This window comes from Ambystoma mexicanum, chromosome 5q, assembly GCF_040938575.1.
Source record: "Ambystoma mexicanum isolate Mex_15411 chromosome 5q, UKY_AmexF1_1, whole genome shotgun sequence".
NCBI classification, from domain to species: Eukaryota; Metazoa; Chordata; class Amphibia; order Caudata; family Ambystomatidae; genus Ambystoma; species Ambystoma mexicanum.
In genome coordinates, this window is record NC_090933.1 from 189,899,358 (window position 1) to 189,919,549 (window position 20,192).

General features: G+C 45.5%; 1 protein-coding gene across 1 annotated transcript in view; it reads right to left on the minus strand.

The window, feature by feature from the left end:
- The window catches only part of ELOVL2 (ELOVL fatty acid elongase 2), a 765,518-nt gene that overhangs the window by 350,753 nt on the left and 394,573 nt on the right, over positions 1–20,192 (minus strand). Inside the window, exon 3 of the mRNA XM_069620714.1 lies at positions 12,362–12,549. Within this exon, the coding sequence (XP_069476815.1) occupies positions 12,362–12,549 (188 nt within the window). The remainder of the gene's footprint in view (positions 1–12,361; positions 12,550–20,192) is intronic.

Below are 20,192 nucleotides of genomic sequence, written 5' to 3' on the forward strand. Positions count from 1 at the left end.
GTCTGGGGCTCCAGTGCATTAGCGCCGCTGTCTGGGGCTCCAGTGCATTAGCGCCGCTGTCTGGGGTCTGCAGTGCATTAGCGCTGCCGTCCGGGGGCTCCAATGCATTAGCGCCGCTGTCCGGGGTCTCCAGTGCATTAGCGCCACTGTCTGGGGCTCCAGTGCATTAGCGCCGCTGTCTGGGGCTCCAGTGCATTAGCGCCGCTGTCCGGGGCTCCAGTGCATTAGCGCCGCTGTCCGGGGTCTCCAGTGCATTAGCGCCACTGTCTGGGGCTCCAGTGCATTAGCGCCGCTGTCTGGGGCTCCAGTGCATTAGCGCTGCTGTCCGGGGTCTCCAGTGCATTAGCGCTGCTGTCCGGGATCTCCAGTGCATTAGCGCCACTGTCCGGGGTCTCCAGTGCATTCCTGCCTCGTTGCGCCCTGAACATGCCAGGAATCATCACTATTAGCACTCCAGGGCGTCCTGGCTTTTGTTCAGGGAAATTGTGGCCAAGACTTATGCATGTGCCCAATTTCCCTAAAAAAAGTAAAAGATGCCTGTAACTGAAAATTGTAAAGTGAGTTTATAGCTGTGTCCCTTTATTATTTCTGTGACGGCTATCGTGGTGGGTAGAAGGCCCACACCGAGGGAGAGAGAAGAAGGCAGAGGGGAGGTGTATGTGGTGGGGGGATACTGACTGGTCGAAGAGGTGTGGAATGTGGATGGGATGGAGATGAAGGCGTCGACAGGGAAACAGGACAAAGGTTTGTCAGAGCGAAAATGACCTCCAGGGAATGTGGGTGAGCATCGGTGGACTGCTTCCATGTTCCTGGCCTCCGGATTGGCCAGTGCCCCTCCTCTGGGTGCTAATGGGTCATAACAGACAGCAAAGAGATTTGTTATGAGTCCATGTACAAAGGGTCCCTACTCGACTACTTGTGAGCATTATTTAGAGGGTTTTTTAATTGTTTGTGGTTAAAATAAACCTTTACAATTTTAAAACGATTTAAAAATTAATTTTACATAAAAAAAAACATCTTGCAAGAGTTGCAGATAACACTGTTCTAGGTATACACACAAATAAGTTATCAGTCTGTTTCGTTAGACGCTTTACAAAAAAGGCATTGCTCACCACTACCTTCAGTTTAAACAATATATTTTCCTCCCGAGACCTTTCTCACTGTTACATATCCCGCTGCGGTCTCTGCTCGTTGGAGGGATTGTTTATCTTATGTTTTTGTTACCTGGGAGTTCACCTTTGCCATTTCACAATCTCTGTAGAGAGGGCATTCTGATTCTCTGGCCCGTAAATCTCAATCTTCCTGTCTATTGCCAACACGTGTATGATCGCATCCATGAGTTCTAGAACTAGATTCCATGTTCTGCTCTCAACATATGTGTAAGCCTGCCTTTTTAATGATAGGAAAAGGCTGGGGGTGGGATCGCTGTTGTGGACTCATTGGGCCTGGCTCTCAAGGACTTTCAGTGGAGCAACTCGGAGATGCCCGTGTGCATATCAGAAATGCCCCTGGTACCTTACACCTGACTCTCACAGGCAAAAATATGACCAAACCTAGAGATTCCTGGAGGATCTCTGCGAAGTCTTCAAACACACAATTGCACGGGAGCATCTCAAACATGGCCCAGTAATAACCAGGCCTGCTCAGGTTTTAGGCCCAGAAAATCAGGTATTAGGCAGCATGTGCCAATCTGAGATGGGCACAGTCATCTACTCTTTTTCTCCATTGCACATTTGGGAAAGTCAGATTGTTGGAAATACAGAGGAATGCAGCTTCAAGGTGAGCAAAGCAACATAAACTGTATTCCCTGCCTGTACCCCTCTCTGACCCTTCTATCCATATCCTAACTGTACCCAGGGACATAATTTCACCAAAATGCCAGAGGTAGCCGAAGTGACATCCCACGACCCTTGACCTCTGATGACATCACAGGAAGTGATGTCATTTGACCTCACCCCAAAATGATATCACAGGAAGCAATGGAACACGACCTTTTCCCCTTGACAAAACAGGAAGTGGCATAGCATTGTTCCTAAGAACACTACGAAAACTATGCTTACGATATCACTATAATGTGATATGCATTTCATACAAGAATGTATCGCCGTATGTATCGTTAAGATCAGTGTGTATAGGCCCATACTACCAAATTACTGTGAATGTAAGCAGACGTCCATGGCCTAATGATAAAGATGCATTATATAGCACTTACACTTAAGCACTTTCGATAGAACAGATATGCATACAATATCACCCAACCTGTGCTGTTACTCATTTTTCGACTTCAGAAGGGTGAAAGGCTGAGTTGAGGTGTTTAAGAACAGACTAAATCAGTGACTCACCCCCTGAAATATGCCTGAAATAAACCTTTAATGAGTCTAGCAATTATTGTATAGCATTCCAGAAAGGCACATTATTTGGTATTCCTATTCTTTCTCATTTAGGGTCACTGCTGAAAGTGTTAGACTTGTGGAACCCCTGTTCTTTTTAAAACGTTTTTTTTAAAGATGCCTGAACAAGAAAGCCAGCCACTCCAGAAGCAAAGAGCCACATGGCGCTGGACACAGCCCCGGAGCTTGCATTAAAAACATTATTTTTTATTTTGTTTAGGGGTAGCCAAGGAGACCACAGGGGCAGCAAGGGAGACCTCAGGGGTCACATTTGCGACCCCTAACTGACGTCCCTGACTGTACCTTTATTAATCTATCCTATTGAACCCATGTTCTTGCATCCTGTTACTGTGCCCCCCTGGTGTACAGGGATGCGTTGCCTCCTAGCTAAGCTTTTGCGATATAAACCCCAATACATGCATTGCATACATCTGTGCTGTGAGGACTCATCATTGTGAGGATAGGACGCCAGTCTTCAACCATTCGTAATCTTTTACTAAGAGCACCATAAGCCACGCTTTATTTGTATTGTGTGCATCCCTGGAACCCAGCCCTAGCTTCGAGGCGCAAGAGAGGGATGGAAACAGTTCTTGGGAGAGAATAGGCGAGGGGGTGATGGCGAATGATGAAAGGATATCAGCATACGTTGCTCGCATGGGGGCAGCAATGGTCCGAGAGAAGAGAGCCAGAACACCGGGGAAGGGAGATCTGGACCTGCACAGGCAGGGACTTCCGGTAGCCTTGCACCGGGAGCGTTGTGCCACATGGACGCATTACCTGCACTGGTTACGGGCCATTGCAGTACAGCAGGAAGGGCAGTGAGAGCGAGGAGGGCGGAGAAGGCGGGAACAGCAGGTAGAGGAACCCTTGGCACTCCCTCACAAAAGAGCATACCGGCTGCCATTATTGGCTGTGTTTATTTATTTAGTCATTTGTATAGCGCACCCAATGATCAATCAATTACTTTGCCAACAAAGCCCTTTCATTTAACTTGCTGCTTTATGTCCACGTCAGAAAGCAGCGCTCAAGTTGGCCAGACCGAAACAATCGGACCTCATCTTGCTAACCCACCTCCCCAGGTGTCTCGTCCTTTCCCTTAGAACCATTCCTGGGATTTAAAACTCCAGTTTTACCATTGCTTCATGATTGTTTGCAGGTAGTACAGAATCGTTGCTGTGTTTATGCAGACAGTGGTAGAGTAAATCCATCATTTTGGTTGAAGGCCCACGTGCTATTGTGCTCAAGCATACATAATCTTCCAGAATCTCTCGACGTACGTATAGTGCTGCACACCACGTGGGTGTAGTCTGTGAGCTTCATGAGTCCAATATTTACCACTAATGTGAAAGCCCGTGGAGACGGGCCAAAGTGTGTTAAGAAAGACATTTTGAGAGTGTTAATATATTATATGGTGTATTTGATTGTAATTCATGTTAATAGAAAACAAATATTTTTTAGGTTTTCTTTAACATAGTAGGACCCCTATATAGCCTAAGGCAACAGCTCCCTCTAGTGGTGACATAGTCAAAGCGGGCAGTTTCTACTGCGCATGACTGCATCGGACAAACATACACCTGGCCGTTCATTATATAGGATGTCATTTTACTTTATGGTATGCAGTGTTTACTGGGATTTGTATAGAACACATCGAACACTGTCCAGTGTGCCATGCAGAGACATGGGGTGGGGAGAGCACTCCAGTGTGCCATGCAAAGGCATGGGCGGGGAGAGAACTGTCCAGTGTGCCATGCAGAGGCATGGGGTGGGGAGAGCACTGTCTAGTGTGCCATGCAAAGGCATGGGGTGGGGAGAGCACTGTCCAGTGTGCCATGCAAAGGTATGGGTGGGGAGAGAACTGTCCAGTGTACCATGCAGAGGCCTGGGGTGGGGAGAGCACTGTCCAGTGTGCCATGCAAAGGCATGGGGTGGGGAGAGCACTGTCCAGTGTGCCATGCAGAGGCATGGGTGGGGAGAGAACTGTCCAGTGTGCCATGCACAGGCATGGGGTGGGGAGAGCACTGTCCAGTGTGCCATGCAAAGGCATGGGGTGGGGAGAGCACTGTCCAGTGTTCCATGCAAAGGCATGGGTGGGGAGAGAACTGTCCAGTGTGCCATGCAGAGGCATGGGGTGGGGAGAGGACTGTCCAGTGTGCCATGCAGAGGCATGGGTGGGGAGAGAACTGTCCAGTGTGCCATGCAGAGGCATGGGGTGGGGAGAGCACTGTCCAGTGTGCCATGCAAAGGCATGGGGTGGGGAGAGCACTGTCCAGTGTGCCATGCAGAGACATGGGGTGGGGAGAGCACTCCAGTGTGCCATGCAAAGGCATGGGGTGGGGAGAGCACTGTCCAGTGTGCCATGCAGAGGCATGGGGTGGGGAGAGCACTGTCCAGTGTGCCATGCAGAGACATGGGGTGGGGAGAGCACTCCAGTGTGCCATGCAAAGGCATGGGGTGGGGAGAGCACTGTCCAGTGTGCCATGCAGAGGCATGGGGTGGGGAGAGCACTGTCCAATGTGCCATGCAGAGGCATGGGGTGGGGAGAGCACTCCAGTGTGCCATGCAGAGGCATGGGGTGGGGAGAGCACTGTCCAGTGTTCCATGCAGAGGCATGGGTGGGGAGAGAACTGTCCAGTGTGCCATGCAGAGGCATGGGGTGGGGAGAGCACTGTCCAGTGTGCCATGCAAAGGCATGGGGTGGGGAGAGCACTGTCCAGTGTTCCATGCAGAGGCATGGGTGGGGAGAGAACTGTCCAGTGTGCCATGCAGAGGCATGGGGTGGGGAGAGCACTGTCCAGTGTGCCATGCAGAGGCATGGGGTGGGTAGAGCACTGTCCAGTGTGCCATGCAGAGGCATGGGCGGGGAGAGAACTGTCCAGTGTGCCATGCAGAGGCATGGGGTGGGGAGAGCACTGTCTAGTGTGCCATGCAAAGGCATGGGCGGGGAGAGCACTGTCCAGTGTGCCATGCAAAGGCATGGGGTGGGGAGAGAACTGTCCAGTGTACCATGCAAAGGCATGGGTGGGGAGAGAACTGTCCAGTGTGCCATGCAGAGGCATGGGTGGGGAGAGAACTGTCCAGTGTGCCATGCAGAGGCATGGGGTGGGGAGAGCACTGTCCAGTGTGCCATGCAAAGGCATGGGGTGGGGAGAGCACTGTCCAGTGTGCCATGCAAAGGCATGGGTGGGGAGAGAACTGTCCAGTGTGCCATGCAGAGGCATGGGGTGGGGAGAGCACTGTCCAGTGTGCCATGCAAAGGCATGGGGTGGGGAGAGCACTGTCCAGTGTGCCATGCATGCCATGCAAAACGACGTTTAGGAAAGCCAGTGAGTGAACAGTGTTCGCAACGCCCTGGAGTTTGCAGTACCCAGTTAGAGCCGGTTTGCACGGCTTGCGTAGCTGATGCAGGCGAGGGCTACTGCCATGCTGGCATGAGCATTGCCTGGCTTGTCTAAGAAAGGGGCGACATGACTTAGGACCTTCAGGGGGTAAAAGGATGTCTTGACTGCCAAACTGATTTGAGGCGAAAAGGAGAGGTCTCGAGGTTTCTTACCGTCTTGGTTGGACTAGAGAAGCGACCCTTGTCGGACAGCCAGAGAAACTGCCGTAGCGTTAGGGATTAATTGCCACTGGTCATGATCTCAGTTTTGCCCGCATTTGGTTCAGGTGTTTTTGTGTCGCCCATCTGTCGTTTTCTAGCACGTATCTGCCAGGTCACTTATGTCCGAGTTGCGTGTTTTGCACGGTTTCAGAAGGATTTGTAATAGATCAGATGAAGTAGAGGGCTTATTGTACTGAATATATATTGAATTGATCATTAATACCCGCACAGGCAGGCTTTCCTGGGCTGTAACAACAAAGAGATCAAGTTAAAGGTTCAAGCAAAGCGAGGGCTTTTAATGAGAAAGTTGGCCAAGCCCTGGTATGCTACAAACGTTGTTTTAGGTGGAGAAATAGTACGGTCTCCATTTTGTAAGTTAAAAAAGAGTTACCAGAAAAGTTGCCCATCATGGAAATGACTATTAGTCCCTTCTCCATTTCCCTAGGTGGCCTTGGTACTGGGCAATGAGGCATAGAGCCGGAGTGGCTTGAGGAAAGGGGAAGGCTTTCAGGGGCATAAGGGGAGAGGGTCAGACTCAGTGGTGGGAGGAGGAGATGTCATAGCAGCTTCGGAGGGTGAGTTTAGCCTATCTGAAAGCTTGGATATTGGGCCCATACCATTAGATAAGGCTCCCAATCTGAGCCCTCTGTTCTTGGGAGCCTCTTCGGACCAATTTAGTGTGTGGAATGGCTACAGGCCAGGGTGATGAGCCATAGCAGTGGATGGAGGCAGGAGGGTTGTTCGTAAGTGAGTGTTTGTCTTCTGGGGGCCTCCCATTATAGTGGGGGAGACCAGCACCCAACATCACTGGACAGGGAAAGGTGGATTTGCCAAATGAAACATAGTATAGTGGCCTCGTACGTGCCGAGGATTCTGGGGGTGCTGCTCATTGATGCCAGGCTTTTTGCAACCACACAACACTGTTATCACATCTCCCACACACCCTGCTATCTCGCTTTTTAAAACATTCACTCTGTTAGGAGCAACCATATTCGCCCCTCTCATGGTCAAACACTCTGTGTTCCAAAGGCAGATACCCCCATGCAGGGCAAGCCCTACATGGTGCCTACCTCCTACTACTCTGGCTGAAACAGAGATGTTCACACCTTGGCTAACGCCACATTCCGTCAGCCTCCCTTGTTGGTGTGTGCCAGCTCCCTGCTGTTACCCACATGTTATGGAGTGTGCTGGTCGACATTTCTGCACAACCATTTCTTCACTATGGTTCCAGAGATCCTCAGTCCCAGATATATAGTGCCCCCACCTGCTTCCTGCCAATCTCACTCCAAGGAATATAGTGCTCTGTTCACCACCTTCCTAGGGTAACTGTAAGGCCCAGATAGTCTCACTGTCAAGCCGTAGGTCACCCTCCTGGGTCAACAAGCATACTCCTACCAACAGGGTGTCCTCCTCCTTGCTTAGGGTCTTCGTCAGGCCTATACATTTTCGCCCCCTAGCCATGGGTCCATGGGCCAATGTCATTACCTTCCACTCAGAGTTTCTGGGATGTAGGACCCAGCATGCTCTTTAAATGCCCAGTCAAACACAGATGTGTCGCTGGCCTCATTACGAGTTGGCTGGTCCGGAAACAACGGTACCGGTAAGCTTTCCGGTACCGTTGTTTCCAGACCAGCAAACTACGAGGTCTGCGAGTGGGTGCCTTTCAGCCCACCAGGGTCTGACCTGGCGGGTACAATGGCACCCGCTTGCAGACCTTGACGGATGCACCGGCAACATCATTAACGGTGCCGGTGCATCCGACCTCCCCATTCCCATTGAGTCCAAGGGGACTCAAATGGGAATGGGGAGTCATATTTTCCAGCGCCCGGGATTGGCCAATTACCGGGTCTGCCAGGGCTGTAATGCCCCGGTAATTGGCCATCTCTGGGCACTGGAAAATTCATGACTCCCGCGGCAGGCTACCGCCAGAGTCCTAATGACCCCCTTGGTCTCTCCAGGTGCCTGTAATATAGCTCTCAGCCAGCTCCGTGATCTCCTGCCTGTTTTGTTTTTTACTTCTGCTCCTTATATGTTGTCTGGGTTACAATTATCCCTCTGACATGGAACGGACTCTCCCAACAAAGACCACCCAACAATGTGTATCACAGATCCTTAACATGTAAAGTCATGTCAGGAAATTGATGACGTAAATATAATGGAAGCTTAATAAACAACATAAACAATCGCTTGTGCGGCGGTTTAATGACAAAGAATGAAAGGCAATAAATAGCGCTTATAGTCTAATCAAACAATATGTGTTAAAAACGCTCCTAATTCCAGCATTCTGTACACACTACGGTCATAGACCCCTACACGTTTCACGCCCCCTGTTAGTTCGGGACGTTTTCAGGGGTGTAAGTTGTAAGGAGCTTTACGGAGACACAGTGGGAAATGTGAGTAGTAGAAACAAGTCTATCCCTCGGCATAGCTATGTTTCAATAATGGAGTGCCTGTTCAGTAGGAAAACACCCTTTCCTTCTTAGTTGGTCACATGTTAAAAGACAGAGTTCTGGTTGCTTGGGCCTTAAAACCCTCAAAAGCAGGAGGTACCTCTATTGAAGAAAACGGGAAGTATTATTCATATATAAACACATGTATGCAGTGAGAAACCGGCAAAGACAGGACAAACTAGATTTGCCAAGCAGTGGAATTTATTCTAATAATCACATTTCCTGTCCTAGATTTCTCTGTAGGTTTCCCTTCTAGACCAGTCTACAACCTACTCCCTTGAAGAACATCTTTACAATCATTTGTTTTTAGTGTGTTTTTTTTACCAGGATGTATATTACTCTGCAAGTAACTTGTAGTCGGCAGGTTTATTGGCAGCGCAACAGTCCACTACTCAAACTCATATATTTAGCAGAGGAACTGTGTGCTGTACTTTGTGTGTAATTCTTAATCATTTCCTTTTGAGTAGTTTACACACGAGTTTGGATTTTGATGGTTAGCTAAACTTTACCATCCAGTGTAACTCTTTCCTAATTACAATGTTCTATTTCTTAACAATGATGTATATAGAACTTGGTCACTAGCCTCTGGCACTCTCCCATGCTCCCTGGATCTATCGTATCCTATGGGGTATTTCCAGGCAGCAACAGTGAAGACCTCGCCCAGGAGTACTGTCCATATCTTGCAGGAGGCCCTTGCAGAAGCTCGAGAGGTGTGCTGGTGGTGGGAGAGCGCCACCTCCTGCCCTGTGATCTCTAACTGCCAGCATGCCTGTCCTAAGATGGCTGACTGATGATTGACGTCTCTGGCTCTTCTGCCTGTGCTGCTTTGATTTCAGGCTGTGGATCTGCTGCATCTGTGTCTCTGTTCCCTCCTCCTGGATGGGTAGCAGGAAAGGGCGGTACTGCTGTTACAATGTAAGGCCTGTTAGCTCCTTTCTTCTTTGCTCTGAAATTGTGCTGCAACCCCCACCTTACTCTTGGTTGCATCCCTTGCCCCACTGCTTTCCAGTCAGTTACTTATGGGTTACACCCTATCACCAGGTTTCTCCTATGTGCCAGATCTATCTTCTGAGACTTCCCCTCTGGTGCCCAAGCAGGGCACTTCTCCAAGTTCTGGGATGCCACTGACCATAAAGCACCTATCATGCCTGTGACTCTTAGATGCATAAGCTTCAACCTGGCTTACAGTTCATGTCTGCCATCGCGAGGCCTCGGACAACGACACCTGCCATCCAATTGTCTGTCTTCTGCAACAGAACCCCTGAGGAGTTTGCCACTATTGGCTCCTGACAACTTGCAATAGCAGATCTGTGTTGCTCCAATTTACAAGAGTTACTATTACCCAACTCAATGTTGCCCCTTTTGTGAACGTTTCATGAATTAAAGGGATATTAAGTCCTGCAGGGGTTCAGACTAGGGAGCAACAATTTGCTCTCAGTGGCAGGCACTTACCTCACTGAGCTGACTAAGGTGCACTCCTTTTATTTTGCCTGACTGCTCACGTACTCTGAAATTCTAATGTTTTGATAGCTGTCTAAATGCATGCAAACGTGGCAATGGAGAGGTTGAAGAAGAAGGAACAGAGTTTGCATAAAATACGTAAGTAAAACACATATGTTTGGATCAGCACCGACCAGAAACTCCATGGTATGTGGCACAAAAACATCAGCGCCATTTGATTTCAAGATATGTGATGCCAAACGGCTTATGCGCCGTGAGATTAGTGCACTTCGAAAATCTCTTGGCACGTCGAATGAACTGAAGGTCTTAATTGCATGGACCAAACAGACGTATAGAAGCTGGTTATGTAGGTAGAAAATGTCACAGACCAATGCCAAATGGCAACATATGGTACAGGTTTGGCAGGTAAGAACACCCGTACCATTTGGCAACTTCTATCCAAAGCCAAGGGAAATTCAACATTATCCTTGATTAATCTCATTCGATTCGGGACGTTAGCTGGCTACGAGATGTTAGTTCTAGCCAACACTATAGTGAAGAGATTGTGATTGAAACTGAAGCCGAGAAGAGGCCACTTGTATGTAGTATAATAGATATTGGGGCTGCTATTAGACACCTGAAATCCTCCAGGGCTGCTGGCCCAAATGGCCTTTTCAACACTGTACTTAGGTGTGATCGGGATGGCTGGTCTCTGATCTTACATTTACTGTTTGACAGAATATGTCAGGAACGTAGGCTTCTGCCTTTCTGATAATGTTGGATTTTGATTCCCGTATTCAAGGAAGGCGCTAGAGACTTACCTGGCAATTATAGGCTCCTCTCCTTATTTGATTCTACAGGTAAACTTTTTGCCACCTTGCTGGAATTGGGTGGGGACAAAGAACTTGTTGTAGCTGTACCAGACTGGCTTCCGACCTGGCTCATCCACCATGCATAGCACCAGACTGGTGGATGTGGTTTTGCAAAGGGTCAGAACCAGGAAGGAGGCTAGCTTACATGTTCGATTTATAGACTTTACATCTGCATTTGATTGTGTCCACTGGGCCAAGTTGTGGGTGCAGTGGAAAGCTTTGGGATGTCCTAATTGGATATTGGAAATCATTATTCTATTCCATACTAATACTACTGCCAATGTGCGATTAAACCACAAAGGGACTATTTCATCATCAATCCAACTTAGCAGGGGATTCAAGCAAGGTTGTGTGTTGGCTCCCATGCTATTTAATTTATTGTTGGCGGATCTCCCGGTTAGGTTACACGCACAATCTAATTATCCGCCTACAGTGGAGGAACCAAGATATCATCGCTTTTGTACGCTGATGATTTCGTTATCTTTGACATACCGTTTACAGGTATGAGAAACATGAAAATGAATTGCAGGCCTACAGTCCAGAAAACCATCTGACCATCAATTTAAATAAAACTAAAGTGATGTTTGTAACCTGCTGTAAAATAAACAAAGTCAAGATGAGTACCATTCTAGGTAACATTGAATATACCAACAGTTATATTTATCTGGGTCTGGTGATTATTCCTTAATAATTGAAGCTAAAACCAGGACGACTACACAATTGACCGGTTTAATTTACAGATTTGCTACAGACAGCAGGCTTTACTATGAAAGGGATCTTAAGGCTATATAATCAATGCTTTTGCCCAGCAGTCTTGTATGGGCTTGAATCCTTGAACATGAACAATTGGTTGCGGTTAAACCGAATTGAAGATTTTTTCTGGCAGAAGATGTTGCAACTACCCCAATCCGTATCCATGCAATACCTTCGCTTGGAATTGGGTATCATCTCCCTTCGGGTCTTAAGGAAGCATGGGGTGTTGTACATTAAAACCAGTGTCTCTCCGAAATGTCTGATACTTTGTTTGCTGGCAGATGGTTCTGGTGGTACAAGGATGAGGAGTGAGTATGAGGAGGCTATGCAAGAGCTATCTAAGATCATTGATTGGGCTGCTCAGTTTAACTTGGAATCCTCGACGGGAGTTTAAAAAAATCAGTTACCACTTCTCTCTATTGTGGGATCTCAGCAAAACCTTTCTTATGACAAGGGATATTGCTGGATCTGCTGTAAGAAGGACAATCCTGAAACCCATGGGCATGTTCTCACCAGTTGTGCTGGCCCGGGTCCTGTTTACATCGAGGAGCTAGGGCCTTTAGTCCACCATTGCACCTCAATAAAATCTAAGTTATTTTGGGCATATTGTTTGAATACCGATTCTTCCTCTGCACACCTGGCCCATCGAGTATGGCTAAAATCAAAGGAGATGCTTAAAAGGTTAATTGAGGGAGTTTTTGATTTTGACTTAGAATTTGATAGCTTTTGCATGTTTGTTATTGTTTGACTTTGTGAATATTTCATTTGTATTTTTATATATGATCTTTTGAATCTGTTTTTGGGAAATGTTCTTATGATTTGAACACAATAAAGATATTATTATTGTAAAACACGTACCTCTATCAACATATACAGCGAGAGCAGCGTAACCCCCAGGTTATAGACGATGAGGTGACCCCTGAGAGACATCGCCGGTCTGTTCTTCATGTATTTTGTGCCCAGCCATATGGAAATCAGGTACAGTAGAGTAAGGAAAAATGTTGGGAGGTAGGAGTCCAGCATAAGCCATCCTCTGACCCTTTGATCTGAAAATAAACCGAGGCAAAGAGTGCAAATGAGTGACAGTTCATCTGATATTTCATTGTTACAGTACAGCATATAAAAGCAAGAATGGCCAGAAGTTATGCGCTTGCGCAGCTCTCAGAGCATAATTTGCGCTTGCGCCGCTTGCGCAGCTCTCAGAGCAAAATGTATCGAAGCACCAATCCTCTATGTTTTATCTCAAAACTTCTTTTACTTGTTTAAAAACGCATTTGTTGCTTCTTTCAAAGCGAGGTGCTTTGGGTTGTTTTAAAAATATTAACTTTCTGATCTGACCACTATCGGCATAGTTGTGAATAATGATGTTTTTTTTATGGAAGCTAGATTGTGGCGCAATCGCTGAGTTTGAACTAATATGAGATGGCTCTGACCGATGTTTAAAACTTCAGCCACAATGAAGTGTTATTGATCTTCAGTGCGTTGACTTTTCTGACAATGAACCCATCCTGCTCAATATGGAAGACTAGGGACCATTTGCCTCCCTTTCCTACCCAAACTGTAATGCATGATTTAGCATACTAATGTTACCTTCATTTCCTATATTTATAGATATCTTTCACAAAAGTTGTTGACAAAATCTGACCAGTCGAATAGTAGTAAAGTAAAAACCACAAATAAAACCTATGAAAGACAAAAGCAAGTGATTGCACCTTCCTCAGACAGCAAAAGGGGTTCCTAGTAGGAACGACAAAGACACACAGGAGAAGAACATTACCTAATCTCTGGGCCATTCAAGGAAAAAAGAGCCTGGGGTAGCCATAGGAAGGGAAGGGGAAACATGGCGGACATGGATAGCATGACCGAGGTTGAGAGTTGGGGTTCCCAGGATGTTCAGAGAGGATAGATGAGGCAACAATATACTTAAAGAGTTTACTGAGAAATCAAAACTGCAGTCAGAGGAGGAGAGGCACAAGGTGTGTCGAGGAAGGAGAAATGTGTCAGTACTGAGAAGACAAATAGAAGATTTCAAGATCAGTGGAAGAGGATCAGACGTGCACGAGGAAAGACCTCGGAGAGCACACGATCAGAAGACTAAATGATACAAAGGAAGAGTTTGGATCAGGGCTTTGGTTGCTGAAAATGCGAGGAATGGGAGACTTCAATATGTTGTAATGTTGTTATCCAGAGATCTGGAATTTCAGGGGGTTTATGTAGTCTTGCATATGATGTTTGTCATGTTTTGGCTGCCCACCACTAGGAGCAAACGACCCCTTTTCAGTGTGGAGTCTCCCTCTGGTTTAAGTACTTCCTGTCTCCATGTGATAGTCGTGTGTCTAACGGGGTGGTGCTACAACCCTGAGAAGAAGCTGCCCAACTTGCTAACACTGGTACCTACAGTAAGGTCTCTGATATGGCCTCAACATACGCCTGACTGCCAGACCTCCCCAACACAACTTGGGCTGTATGGTCAGCACTCCACTGTGCTGCCAACACGATGCTCAATTTGCATTCACAGAATCACTACTTCTAGGGACATTCTAGAATCAGCCCCTGTATCACAGCTCCCCTGCCACCTATAGGTCCATGGCAAGTTGTATTTCATGTATGACTAGCATTTTCGTGCTTCCTCTCTGGGCCTATTCAAATCTTGTTAGGGTGTGATGTTTGTTTCATTATGAAGTATGTTGTGGTGTCCTTAAGTATGAACTCTTGAACTACACAAACCAAACTTCTCCCTCAAGTCCAGCTTAGAGCGGGGTAGCTTTGCTCACACATGTACCTCCCTTGCTCGGGTCAGATAAGCATCTCCTTGAGAAGTACATGGTGGATTTGATTACATGGTGGAAAGCACAGTAGCACTAGTAGCTATTATAATAAATAGTAGCACTATATAAAACAATAATTGTTAAAGCCAACTGTTTTGGGTTTTGTGTAAGCACAGGAAAGGCATTTGCCAGGCATTATCATAAATGTACTATCTGGCCATAAGATGGCAACAACTGGAAAATGGTGTGATTCACTGGGCAAAGGGTAGCAGTGCCTGGAAAATGCCTAATATCTATGCACAAGTCAAAACTGTTGGCCTTGTCAATGCTTGTTTTTAACAGGACTTCAGTGCAACAGAGAGATATTAAAAAAGTATCTGAAGGACAATAGGCATTAAGACATTTTTAATACCCCAGTAGCGGATTTACAGACGCAATTCGGCCATTAGCTGTCATAAGAGAAGCTAAGAAAAAACAATGCTTAGAAATAACAATGATAGGACAAAGTGTGATGTTACTACTTGATATAGCTAGCTAAATGAGATATGAAACAGTCAGTCAATTATGCTTTATTTCGATCGAAGAATCATAAAACGAACAACACAGATACATTTAAGAATCTTACAAACTAATAGAAAGAGAAACCTTAGTGCATCTTCATAAAGGATGGCACAATACATGGCATTTCAATAAGATCATAAAATAGCTATATTTTAAAACTTAAACACATAACTACTCGGAAAGGATAACTTCAAACTTAAGATCTCATGACCTCAGCCTAAAATCAGCAAATATAAAAACATCAATTATTAGGAACCCAAAAATAAAACATCACAATAATCGTCTTAAAAGCGCAAAACATTTTTGAGCACTATCTAGATGCAAGAAAGTGAGTCGGATCATTAATTTTCTCAGATGTAGCAAAAACTGGTACATAAGTTGGACTTACAATTTGAGCACCCAATAGTCCTAACACATAAAACAAGATATGATCCTCCAGACACTCTGTAAATAATTTACAACAGAATGCACTGCCAGTTAATCTCTTGCATAAATACACAGTGCTACAGTTATAAGTGATCTATAGATAGCTAGTGGCTGTTGTACCCTGGTACAATGAAGGAATTGACACCAGTTTAGGGAGCTCCTTCCCTTTATTACCTCCTTGTATACAATACAACCACCAAATGCTGTTTCCCTGTGTCTCTGCCCCTTTCTCCTCCTCCCTCTGCCCACTCTGCTTTCCCCTGCTCCGTTGAAGGCACAGTAGCCTCCAACAGTGGCTTAAGGTATCTCTTCCTAATATTTCCATACAATGGACAAAATAATAAAAAGTGCATAATATTTTTGATCGTATTTTTGCACATTTGTTATGAAGATCACGGTTCCATCTGTGCAATAATTCAGCCAAAGATAATGTTTCAAATCAAAGCTTGAGTTCCAAGGCCCTAGAACATTTAGGCGAAAACGATATCCATACATAGGTTTCATAACCAAAGGTCCGCTTGCTCTCCCAATACCTTCTTCCCCTTGCACTGCTTAAGATGTCAGTGAGGAAGACACTTGCTTCATTATTCTTCAGGGCCTCCTTAATCCTTGGTTTTGCACCACTATCAATGAATTGGGGGTTTTGCAATAATCACAGAAGCCAAGTGAAAATAAAACCTCTTTCAAGTATTTCAGCCATGGCAGCGAGCGACCTCCCTCCTGTCAGAGGAAGTCTTGGATCGCAGATCTGTGTACAGCAAGTTCCGGGGAGGACCACACCCTCACCCAATAAAGGAGATGTTTTGATCCACACAGGAACCCAATTCTATGTGTGTAGACCTCTGCAAAAACACGAATACTAGGAGTACTATAGGTTGGAACCCAAAAATCTTTTGATAATTTTATTTTCACTGATAATCTGTCACAGTTCGTTCCTCCCGACTATTCTGCACCGTATAAAGCTGCTTGTCTGGCCTGTGCAGAATAAGCTTCTAAAGATACATTAACAACCTCATTACTATAATCCTGGGCAAACTTTGCAATAGCTCCATCAAATCTGTTAAGTGTAATGTCTGCTCTAGTGACTTGGGGATACCAGTTACATTTTCTGTGAAACGAAGCCCCATATAATCATAATTTTTAACTTGTTCAAAAGGCTCGCCTTTCAATTGTAAGCTAATTTCCTTAAGCCCCTTGGTTCTGTATTTCCGAAATATCATTGTGTTCACTTTTTTACATTGATGATAAACCTATTGCAAGCGCAACAGTTTTCAAATGCAAGCAGCGGGTTTCACAGGCCACGTGGCATCAGAGACAATAAAGCTGCATCGCCTGCAGACATCAAAATCAACAGGTTTCCCCAACCAAATTCGGTGCATCACACGGAAGGCTTACCAATTTGGGAATTATACCATTAATAAAAAGACAAACGAGTTTTGGGGCCGGTACACATCGTTTGAGTACTCCCATCTTACCACAGCATCATTCCAGCTATAAAGTCACTGTATTGCCCTAAAATGGGCTAGCATGATCCCCTTATCTCTCATAGCATTCCACAATAGCGGCCTTGGTATCTTGTCAAAGGCCATTTTTAAGTCCACTAATGTGACATATAATCTCATCTCTCTTAAGGTTACATACTTGTCACATATATGACTCAACCTAAAGCACTGATCAATAGTACTGATATTGTCCCACAAACCAGCTTGTAAGTGATTTAGAACATTATCTCATTCCATCCAAGACTCCAGGTGGATCAACAACACCTTGGCAAATATTTACTCTCCTGCATCCAACAATGATATTGGGCGGTAATTTCCGGGATCTTCCCTCCTGTTCTTCTTGTATAATGGCCCGATTTCAGTCTGTGTCCATGATTGTGGGACAAGGTTTGCTTCCAGGACGGCCTTAAAGAGCTTTGTGAAATATGGTGCCCAGATCAGAGGCTCAACCTTATAGCAATCCAGCTGCACCTTATCTGCTCCAGGCGCTTTCTCTGCCTTTTGGATTTTAAGTGCAATGATAACATCACCAAGTGAAAAAGTAAGGGGGTGCCCCATGTTGATCTCTGTGCCAGTTTGACTTTTGTCCAAAAAGACTCTGGATTCCTCGTACAATGATGAGAAATGGAGATGCCAAGCTGACTCTGGGATATTACACAAAATTTGATTTTGGCCCACACTAGTTCCCGTCGCTATGAGACTCCAGAATCTTCTTTGATCTTTACTAATGCTAGTATCAAGGAGGGATTTCCAGGTATCTCTACAATACTCCATTTTTTCTTTCAGCAAACATTTGCACCTAGCTCAGGCTGTTGTTATTGCCTCCCTTCCCACTTCTGCTGTATTTTTCACGTTCAAGATCAAGTTTTCTTTGGCCCTCCTGCAATGTTTATCATACATGGGATTCATTTTTATAGTATTTTCCCTGCTCGGTTTGGCATTAATTGTAAAAATTGATCTCTCACAATCCGTAAAGGATTCATGTAGCTTTAACACTTTTAACTGAGACCCTCCTCCATCAAGTTAGACATTTTCTAAAATCGGGAGAATAGATTCACACATTTCAGCCACTTTCTTAGTTGTATTCATTTTGGCCAACTTGACCACCCTTCTAGCATTTTCAGTTATTTTCAGAGCTACATTATCCGTTGGTTTGCACATCCCATCCAGGCCAAATAATTGGGGGTCCAACCTCAGTGAGAGAGGACAATGATAACTCTCCACCCTTTCAATCACCTGAAACTCAATCATTTCATCCCACATCTCCAGATTTACCGTAATATAATGTATAAGTGAACTTGCGCGATTGCTCACATAGGTATGTTTAGCAGGTGAGTATCCCGCCAACCTCCCATTACATGCTTGTAGGTATAAAGGGCCTCATTCCGAGTATGGAGGTAATCATGGCGCTATTCGCACCTTGACTACCTCCAATACCGGTACCGAGTCCGCCCTGGTTCAATGGGGACTTACCGGTCTATTCCGACCTTTGCAGGACCGGTAAGTGCCCATTGAAAAAGCCATTCACCATTCCCATTTGAGCCCCCATAGGGCTCAATGGGAAGGGGGAAGGCACTAATAACGGTACCGCAAATTGCGGTACCATTATTAGCTCTGAAGTCCCTTAACAGGTCCCATCCTTAATGACTGGTAAGACCAGGCATTAAGGAAGGAACCTGCTAAGGGAACTTGGAATAGGGCGCAAAGGGATTACCGGCACCGGTGTCCTTACCAGTGCCCTGTATCCCTTTGAGCCCAACTCGTAATGAGGCCCAAAGACATGAGAATACTCGCAATCTCCACCACATTCCTTTTTTGTCATCTGGGGGTTGGGGTGTTCAGGCTCTCCACATTCCAGAGGCTATCCTCTTCTTCACAAATGCCATCCGTCAAAGACAGTGGCTCAAATTGGGTATTGAAATAACCAGCAATAAACACCTTCTGACCGTGCTGGTGATATAGTCTCCATGATGTGACTCTGGTTTTTAGAAGATTTAACAATTTAGGTTCCTTATATCGGTCTGGCTTGTTGTATATGTTTATTAAAGGTATTTCAGATCCATCCCCAATTTTTAAATGAAGCTCTACTAGGGTTATGGGCCTGGAGCACTTCAATATCTAATGATGCTTATAGATCCATATAAAAAGGCACCCACTCAGTCTTCCCAACTTACCCTTTAATGCTGAAATGGCAAGTGTAGAGTAGCCCTGGAGGTGAATTGTTTCTGTGACCCAGGTCTCTTGGATGCAAATTATTGTATAGCCCTTTAATATCTTTCATGCTCCTGGCAAGCACAGCAATATTCCAGGATAGAACGCCCGCCACTGCCTCCCCTGGGCAACCCAATTGTCATAAATATTCGAGGTTTGGCCATGGCGCAGAGAACAAAATGAACAGCCTCTCTGCAGTGGTTGCACTCCTATGCCAGTTAACTGGTTAGTTCCTACTGGGCATCTGGCTACCTTATTCCAGGGGGCATTATAGGAGTACTTGGTTTCCAATGCTGGGACTGCTGATCTCAGAGTTATTTTAGATCCTGCTGGTGGGTAAGCCCGCAGTTCTATATACATCAGTCCTTGTCCAATCTCAACCCTAGTTTAAAAAAAACTGGATAGAATCTAAGGGGCTGCTTGGCAATATTGTCCCGTATGATCGAGAGGCAGCCCTTTTTATGGCGAATCCAATGCAATGTTTTATTGATTAATGCTTCTTGGTTCTCAAATGCACCCTCGATCAGTCTTGAGTTGTCATACATAACTACAAAGTAATTAGTAATAGGATGTGCTAACAAACTTGCCACAGGAATTAACCCACCGGGGTATCTAATCTGTTGGGTCTTTGAAGGAGAATACCTAGTTCGAATGGTTTTGGGCAGAGGGGCCGGAAGCTATACAGATAAAGGGTGTATCAGCCACTTTCGCTCCCTAAAAATAGGAAAATACTGCCAAACAATAAAAATAGGGAGTAAAAATACTCCCATCAAAAAATAGGAAACAGACACGTAGAACATTGTGCTCCTGCTTTCACCCACACCGCTCAATGGGGTTTTTTGGACACCAGTGCACGCAGTACCAAAGGAAGAAACTGACATCATTACTGCCTGTTCAGAAGAAGTAAACCTGTACTTTTAATGTGTATGAATAGTTGCAAAGAAATAATGATTACAAAAATATTTCTGTTTTCCAGTTAAAACATTTATTTTCACATATAAAATACTCCCATTAGGAATTGAACTTACATTTTTACTTCCTAAAAAATAATCTTACTCCCAACTTTAAAAAATAGGGAGTAAAATACTTCCACTTCCAAATGTTATCTGGAGCACTGGGGGCAGGGTTCTTCCAGACTGGCTGCTGGTTATTAAAATTAATCATGGGTCCTGCCTTCTCGTATCTGTTAATAACATCCACAAATGGATCAGCGCATTTCAT